The sequence below is a fragment of the Puntigrus tetrazona genome, unplaced genomic scaffold (genome assembly GCF_018831695.1).
Source record: "Puntigrus tetrazona isolate hp1 unplaced genomic scaffold, ASM1883169v1 S000000001, whole genome shotgun sequence".
Taxonomy (NCBI): Eukaryota; Metazoa; Chordata; class Actinopteri; order Cypriniformes; family Cyprinidae; genus Puntigrus; species Puntigrus tetrazona.
In genome coordinates, this window is record NW_025047681.1 from 4,180,365 (window position 1) to 4,189,617 (window position 9,253).

A 9,253-nucleotide genomic window follows, 5' to 3' on the forward strand; every position below is an offset into this window, starting at 1 on the left:
CAAGGTGTTGTGAAAAACATCCTGAAGGACTTCGAGTTCAAACACAAGAATGCTCAACTTTTTACTGTTCTTGTCCTCTTGCAAGTCTACTCCAAGAAGACATTGCTCACAGTCTCTACGTGTGAAGAGTTTCTTGGTCTGCGAGAAGAAGATAGATCACAAGGTCAGAAGGTTGAAGATAAATTTGGGAAGTTTTCCTCTCTTTTGAAAAGATGCACGGCTTGTTCCAAAATGACCTTTGAAGGCATGAGGGTGATTAGCTCAGAAATAGCTCAACACTGTCTGAAAGAGCTTTTTGCTTCTCATAAAGTGACAAAAGCACAAATTGCTAACCTTCTGCTCACAACCGATTTATTTTATGAGAACAAAAAATTCACACAGGATGTTCAAGACATGTTCAAGAGTGTTAGCGTCCCGAAAACAGATGATCAGGAGATATCGTCTTCAGATTCAGCCGAGCAGGAATGTTCACGTCTTGTTCAAGATATAAAGACAGAGACACCAGAGAAGGTAAATTCTCTACTCAAGACAGCAGAGTGCCTCGGGAGAAAATAAGTGATATTTCAGCTCCTTCAAGGGGACTACTGAATCAAAAAACAGCCAAAAGACAGAAACACCAAGCTGATAGGTCTCTTGAATTGGCCGGCCGTCTCGATGAACTTCAGACCACAGCTACATTCATAGAAACACAGGTTTTCCTTACAGCAATCAACAAGTCTTCTTTGGTGAAAGGACCATTCAGGATCGGTCCAGAGAGAAGCCTGAACTCGACCAGAAGCCCTCTAGTTGTTCCTACACATTATCTCACTTTGCCCTCCAAACATATTTTAATATAAACACACATTCTACTCGTTAACGTTGTGTGTTTTTGGGCTGTGCTTTAGCAGAAGCGCCTGATTGTGCTTGATCTGAATCTCATAAAAGCATGGATGTGATTTCTGTGATCTGAGATATATCCTGATATAATAATATCCTGTGTTTTAAGAGACCGTTCACAAGTATTTTTTGTTTTCTCAATCCATTTTTTGGAACAATTGAATCATTTCTCTGTGATTCTACTGATTTTTGGATTTCTGAACCAAATCTTTTAAATCAAATCTTTGAGTCTGATCTCCCGTTGTTATTTTTTAACACAACGTTTCAACAGGATCTTCCGGCAAATTTTTGAACTGAACTTTCCAACTGAATCTTTTGAACTTTGTTCTGAACTGTTTATTTGTGTTTAACCCCGAAGGAGTTACTTTTGGATTGAATTAAGTGAACTGTCACCATAACCAGAAATTGAAATCAAAACCGTTGCATCCTGGGAAACTTGCTTAGTGAAGAAATGGTCGACCAAAGAGTCAGGTGAAATTGTCGTTAATTGCATTGGATTTGATCGTTTAAAGGATATTGTGACAATTGTTTGAAATCCTTTTGAGATAAAATCACAGCACAATATAAGCTTTTATTATAATTATTTTATTTATCTATTGTTGTTTAATTTACATCTCCATAGCCGAACCTACCGGCCTTTAAGATTAGCAGTAAGTGATTATTAATTGACACGTGTGCCACTTTTTACCAGTGTGTTTACTACGGTTCTGGACCTGAAGGATTTCTGTTGTGTTGTGTGTCATTTTTTATTTATTTTACTTTTCCAATACAGTAAGAGCAGTCTGCACTTTTATAACTGAGTATACTGTGAGTCATGACCAGTCTATCGCTGGCCTCAGTTCATTCACTCTTCATCTATTCTTAGATAAGGGTTAAAACGTCCTAAATGCACGCTATTTCAGCCCGTACTTGTAGAAGTGTGTCTGAGCATCGAGAAGAAAGCGTTAAAAGACCGTTTCGGCTCAGGACCTGAGGGAAAGCACCCTCGTGTGGACACACACACACACACACACACAGCACTAGATGTGGTGATATGTCGGTGTGACGGACTGTTGTCGGTCGGTGTGACCCGGGACCGGGGGAGAGCTCCTTCACGTCCGCGTCGCGAGCGCCGAGTCTCCGTTACGTAATCATACTCTACAAGAGATAAACAACACCCGCCGTGTTTTAATCTGAAACACATTCTGACTGGAAACGGCTCGTCGGGACAGCGGAGGCTTTCACGGCCGCATCCGTTAAATGAGGTTAAACGCCCGTGTTTTTCCCAGGCGTCGATAAACACGAGCATGGCTCGCCTCGGAGGACTGCTGTCTCTCGTCGTGTTGTTGGGCTGCGTGACCGCCGAGCCGCGCGGGAAAACAGGTACTCATTAAAAACAGAAACGGGTTCAGAAACCCTCGCCTCGGGTTCTCGGCGGACGCTTCGGTCGGGCTCGGCGTATAATTATGCAAATTAATTAAGCGAAGAATAGAGCCTGACACGCCAATGAAAATCCCATAGGGCCCTTATAAAACGCGTAAATAAAACCGTTATCTTGTTACAGACCATTGGCTCGTCGGGAAAGCGGTGAGAAAAGTAACAGGCGGCACGTGATCAAACCACTCTCGGGTTGCCAAGTCCGTCTTAGTCCCGCGGACAATCCGGCCGCGGTTTGTGTTTATTGTTTTGAAGAATATGGTGTACAAAAAATATTGGCGCTAAAATATAGTCTGACACAATACACGATACACGGTCACAGTGAGGCTGTGTGCTGTTTCACAGTGTGGGGACAGAGATGCGTGGCATCATGAAGAACTGCGCCATTTTAGTGTATTTGTGGCGCTGCCAGCCTCAGGCAGAGCCCTCTGAGAGACATCACCACAAGACCATCAGGTTTACTGAGCCTGGTTCACATCAGACTGTAGTTATGATGATAAAGATTTAGTTTTTAATGTAAAGGAACAATATTGAAACTCTTCCAGACTTTGTTTTCAAGCTTAATAATGATAAAACATTTTGACTGAATAAGCTGCATATTTCCATCACGCTTTGTTTTGCTTGGCATTTTAATGTGACATCTTCAGACCGCTCTCACATTATTATTTAAAATTGTATTTAAATATGAAAAAGACAACGGACACTGTGCTAATTCAATGAAATACACCATGATTCAAATTCCCCAGAAGACCATGTGTTTCTCTCCACATCCTCAGCGGTGTCTCTTGCCCACTTTTTCCACAGGGTTCTTTGAAAATGTAATTGTATTTTCCCTTTCACCTGTAATTCCTTTTATTGTTTACTGGAACGTCTCTAAATTACTCAAAGCACTTTTGAAATATCCATTAAAGTTCCAGTTAATGTAGGAACATTTTTGGTAAAAGCAGCCATATGTCCTTTACCCAATATAAATTTATATCACTACAGTAATATTCATCCCTCCTGTAATACTGCCATGAAGAGACTCGTCTGAGAAGTTGGGCGGTTGAGGCATATAGAAAGCACTGCAGTAGACTTTTAAGTAATCTTTGCGTTTGCTTATTAAGGATATGGTCTCTGGAGGCCATAACCAGAACTCATGTCTGAACGTTTCAACTGAAACCTCTCCCTTATCTGTTTCTCGCCTGCCGTTCACGCTATATAAAATAACTGGACCGCTGTTCTGTGTCCCCAAACACCTCAGCTCCTGTGTTCCTGGAAAAGTGGGATGCACTTAGTTTAATTTCCCGTCAGAAGAGAAGCAACGCGGGAGATGAAGAGACCAAACTCCCGGCCAGCCTCGAGAGGGAGTGTTTAGAGGAAGTTTGTGATTACGAAGAAGCAAGAGAAGTCTTCCAGGATAATTATCGCACCGTGAGTCTGAATCTTCACCCATCTAATCTGGGGCTGTGTGGTATTTATCGTTGAGATTGTGATTATTGTCTGTGCGAGCTGACATGATCAAGTGCAAATGTCTCTGTTCACTTACTCTTTATTTGTTGGAAATCAGTTTGGGTTCTATTTTAGATGCAATTCTGTATTTCGCCAACAAATAATGTTGTGTATCCAAGACACCTGGTCACTTCATGCGTTTTCTCTGACTGGAACACTTTCGAGATGCATTTCAATTGCTCAAACCACTTCAAGGAGGTGGTCTGGACCACCTTCCAGACGAATCCTGACAAGTGTAAATAAAACACGCGATCATTTTCATTGAAAGACTAATCTATCTTCTGAGGACTGATGTCGCACTCTTACTTGTTGCGGTCGTTGATCTTGAAATTAGCTAATAATTAATCAAATATAGCCCTTATCTGTTGCTTTCGTTAACGTGAACGCCGTTAAATAGAGCGTGGGAATCAAAGACTGGATTATATCCTTCGTGTGAAGATAAAAGCGTAAATGGAGACATTTAAACAAATCAGATGGATATTCGATCAAAATATGAACTTTTGTGACACACAAGAAATTTATTTATTTTATTAATTTCTGATGAACGTTTTGCACACAGAAATTAGTGTTATAGTAAGTACATATTAAAGTTACCAGCAAAACTGTAGACTAGTAAACGGTTTTCGTCAAGTTATCCGATGCAGCCTATATAGTTTTCTAATAAAGTATTATTTTTCCTCTTTCTTTTTTAAATGAATTCATTTTAAGGATGTAAATAGCAGAAAAGCCAGCCTAAATCATTCAATACACCAGCACAAAACACTCGTTCAAAACACTGTACACATGAGTCTGTGTGAATACCGCACACTTCTAGTCACACTTTTAATCTTACTACTAATATTCACAATGCACTCGTAATTATGTACGGACTGAAATGGACTGTTTTGTTTGTTTTTTTTCTTGAAAGGATATCTTCTGGTCTGTCTACGTTGGTAAGTTATGAACGTTTCATATGCATAATGGTCAGTGAGATGAATATAGACAAATGCAATTGTTTTTTCCACTTGTTGCCCTCATGCAGTCAAACTGATTGAAATATGTTGGATTTCATGGGAAAGCAGTTGATTATATAGTCATCATAAAATAGTATTGCACATTGACCAATCATAGTCAAGGCTTCCAGAGAATCATGCACTAATGCTCAACATTTACAGACATGCTTTAAGTAATATCTGATTTTCCATGTTAGATGGTGACCAGTGTGCTGAGCAGCCATGCAAAAATGGAGCCATGTGTTCAGATAGTGTCGGGGGCATTTGTAAATCACTGCACCTCATCTTGATTGAGCTCTTCTTACTCTCAACTTTGTAAATCAGGCTTTCAAAAGATCTAAGACTCTTTCTGTGTGCGCTAAAGGCCTGAGTCACAAATCCATCAGTGTTGATAATCCATCCGACAGGTGTCATGCTGACCGCGGAATGTCTACCAGAACCCTCATCTTGATTGAGCCGCTCCTCTTAGAGAATGCGCGTTTTCTCAACTAAATTATAAACAACAACCACTGTTGAATAATTTTGCACTGAACTCAAAAGATCTAAGACTAGTAGAGTTAAAACTGGTGTTCCCCAAGGTGTGTCTATTATTTATTTAAGGCCTAGGAAGTTCAACGATTTTGATAATGAAGCACTTTGCCTCAGTTGTGAAAAGTCTATAAATATTACCTGATGATGCTGGGGCTGTACACGCATGTGTCTAAAGTTGTTCGATCTGTATGACCCTTCCAACAAAATAATAATATCTTAACATCTAGATCAACCTGATGCTAAATGATGTGTCTGTTGTTATCTCTATATTTCGTCACATCTAGATCAAACGGTATGTGTAGTCGATAAGAGCAAAGGGTGCAGTCAGTTCTGTAAGCCGGGCTATCAGTCGTACGAGTGCTCGTGTGCGTACGGCTGGAAACTGCAGCAGAGAGAGAAGTGCGTGCCGGCTGGTGAGTCTCACTTATTATTACTTGTTATTATTCCTAAAATAATATTACAAAGAATAGAATAGAATAACTATAACTTCTATTCTATAAGAATAGAATAGCCCAAATAAGAGTCCAATCAATACCAAACCATCTCTAAATACACGCTTACTTTTCTCTTTAGTGACATTTCCTTGTGGAAAAGTGACAAGTTTGAGTCAGTGGGACAAACGTCAGTCAAGCAACATACAGTCAGAATATCAAGGGCTCACCTGCGGCCAAGAAGAGTGCCCCTGGCAGGTGAATAAACCCGCTCGAAATACACACTGCGAGTTGATGAAAGTCAGCTGATCTGCAGATGTGACTTTTCACAGAAAGCCGTGTAGCGTGTGCTGTAGCTTCCGACAGTGTTTCTTCTTTCGTCAATCGTACGCTGACCGATTAGTACATTTCAGCCTTGAGTCATTCATATCTTCTTGAATGAAGTTCTGTTAAGAGTTTAATTAGTTGAATTAGGTCTAAAGCAACATCCACGTTCCGTACACACACACATTGAGATGGCGTTCAGCTTCTTTACAGTGTGTTCACGTACTCGTTCTCTCGAAGGCGATACTGCGACAGGGATCGGTTGGTTTCTGCAGCGGGGTGATCTTCAGAGACAACATGGTTCTCACCACGGCCCAGTGCGCCAGGAGGCACGACAGCTTTCAGGTGGTGGCGGGTAAGTGCCGCTATGCTTTCAGACAACGGCTGTTCTTGAGCCGCTAAAAGCATCGTCCCTTAAACTCCGCAGGTAAAAGGGTGACCTCACTGGAAACAGGAGAGCAGGTGCGTCAGGTGAAGCAGGTGCACATCCACCCGCTGTATGATGAGGGCAGACCTGACAACGACCTGGCTGTAGTGGAGCTGAGGCAGAAGCTGGTCTTCAAGGAGAAAGTGCTTCCGGCCTGTCTGCCCGAGAGAGACTTCGCTGACAGCGTGCTCATGTCGGGCGACTACATGGGTGTCGTCACCGGCTGGAAGGAGGCAGCGGTTCTGGAGGGGAGCCTCGTGTTAAACCACCTGTCCTACGACAAGCTGGAGGTCTGCTCGCAGCGCCACTCTGGTCAGGTGGGTGGACTATCCGAGCATCAAAACAAATCATCCATGGTCTTGGTGTAGAGGACAAGTTTTCCCCAAGTTCACATTTCAAATAAATGATTCGATTCATTTGATTTCAAATAAATCTCGATTATAAGGATTTTTAGACATCTGCTCTGGAAACACTAAAAGAACCACGAAGAAGGACAGGTTTTTTGCGCGGTGGTCAGAGGCTACAGTAAAATGTATTTCCAGAAAAAATATGTTGGGAGTTTTTATTCTAGTCTCCTTTGGAAACGTTCTTCCATGCTATTATTCTGTTGTGTTCCCATCAAATTATTCCTTACGTATTCTTGACTCGGTCTTAAATTTATCATCAGAAAACCCTGCTGCACTCTTTTTATCTACCTGCATAAAAGTACTAGATACATTAAGCTGCATGAAAAAGCTTGCGCTGCAGAAGCCTTGTGTAAAGAGTGGAGGTCTTGTCAGGTCTAATGGATTTGATCCATTCTGAGGTTCATATACATATAAGCGACTGCTTTAATTCTGTCTTCAGGTCACCAACAAAATGGCGTGTACTGTGCCTCGGGCCAAGGCAGACTGCATGCTGGGACAGGGCAGCCCGGTGCTCACGCTGTACAGAGAGGTGTTCTTCCTCACCGGGATAGTCAGCCAGCCTCCGGAGAGCGACTGCAAGAACGGCTACGTCTTACAGAAAGTGTCCCGCTACCTGCCCTGGTTAAACACCTTCATGAGCTGAACGCACGAACGTGCAAAACCTTAGTTATTATTATTTAAGTTCCTGAGATTTATTGTCAGTCATGTTTTTTGTGTCCCAAACCACTCCTTAATTACTTATATATATGACACTTATATATATGTATTACTAATTGATTACGAGTATTGCAGACGGCATGAATAAAAACTAAACCCATTTAGAGCTAGCTTTCTGTAGACATTTTTAAGCTTGACTTTGGAAATGATTGCAGCAACAAAAACTTAACGTCTTGAGTAACCTTGACTATGCATTTTCTCATATACTGTATTATATAATGGTGTGGATATTAGACAAGTGACACCTGGACATAAATAAAAACAGTATTAAATAAGAGAGAAACTGAAGTGTGAGTTTGTGAAAAGTTTCAGCGTTTTTAAGACAATGACGTCGTCAAGCTGACATGAGCAGATATAAACACATGGTTCAGGGCATGCGTATGTTGTCATTGTTGTCATTGTACGTCAGACTCGTGTAAATTAAACCAATAGTTTGATTGTACTTAGCTTTACCGTGTTAGTAAAACAGGTGGCGTAAAACTATCTGTACTTAACAGCATGTATGGTACCACTTTATCGGTTCAACAGAGTTTCACTAGGAGCTAACATGACAAATAAAGGATATTTAAGTGATACGACAGAAAATCAGATGTGCGAGGCGTACGGTTTTCCTCGATGTCAATGCCTAGCAATAACTGCTGGTTTTACATCCAAAGTTTAAACACTTTTATTTTATGCTTACACCTATGAGTTGCTTATTAGCATGCATACTACTGGAACATTAGCAGTAATTAAGCACATATTAACACCTTATTCTACATCCCAATACCTTAACTACCCTACTAACTATTAATAAGCAGCGGACTGAGGGAAACGGTTTAGTTTATACAGTAGTTAACAAGTGTTACTGTATCGCCTTTAACGTCCAAGAAATGTTGAACGTCAGTCAGAACATCGATCTTTACGAGGTCCACCTCAGATGTTGGTCTAATAAATTAACAACACGTTATGAGGTGTATTTAATGAGGATGCTGACAGATTCAGTGAGGTGCTAGTGCTGCATCTTCAGGGGAGAGCATCATTTATTATGCAGTGGTACAGAATAACCTCAGCGACCGCACGTGTGAGTTTTTAGATCCAAACACATTGTCTGGACAGCGGCCTCATTTCATCGCACAGGGCCGAATTGAATGAGCCATTAAAATCAATGCTGGCCGTCGATCGTCCTCCGGGACTTTCTGAGAGCCTGTGGAGCTATCGTTAGCGCTAACCGGATCCCCTCGACTGCTGGAGGAAGATCTAAACGTTCCTGTCCTGGAGCTCCTGAGCGGGACCTTCTGGATCCATCGAGGTCTAAATGCATTTAAATCCTTCATAACCTCTCAGCCCTTCATCAAGGCTGGTGATTGGCTGGTCATCAGAGACATGTGCTCCACAAACTCTGATCAGAGCCTGACTTGACAGAGAACGTTGAAGACGAAGCCGGACAAGTCCAAACTAATCCTGTAACCCTGCGTTTGTTCAGCCACCATCATGCTTCTAGCAATTAAAAATCAGGGCAAAACTGTCCATGTACCCATTATTATTATTTTAATATTAGCTATTTATAGATTAATAGGAGGTTTTGTTGTTTGAACTTTCAGTGTGTTTTTATAAGTTTTAATATGTCACTACCCTGACTAAGGTCTACTACTTTCATGC

At 41.4% G+C, this 9,253-nt stretch overlaps 1 protein-coding gene across 1 annotated transcript; it reads left to right on the forward strand.

Moving 5' to 3' along the window:
- Positions 1-1,890: 1,890 nt before the first annotated feature.
- proza (protein Z, vitamin K-dependent plasma glycoprotein a) lies at positions 1,891-7,889 on the forward strand. Its single transcript, XM_043229151.1, is given in 9 exon segments — positions 1,891-2,238; positions 3,536-3,705; positions 4,691-4,715; positions 4,973-5,041; positions 5,534-5,719; positions 5,880-5,995; positions 6,302-6,416; positions 6,489-6,805; positions 7,335-7,889. Coding segments are annotated over 9 exon segments (1,278 nt in total). The 5' UTR covers positions 1,891-2,162; the 3' UTR covers positions 7,539-7,889.
- The last annotated feature ends 1,364 nt before the right edge of the window (positions 7,890-9,253 follow it).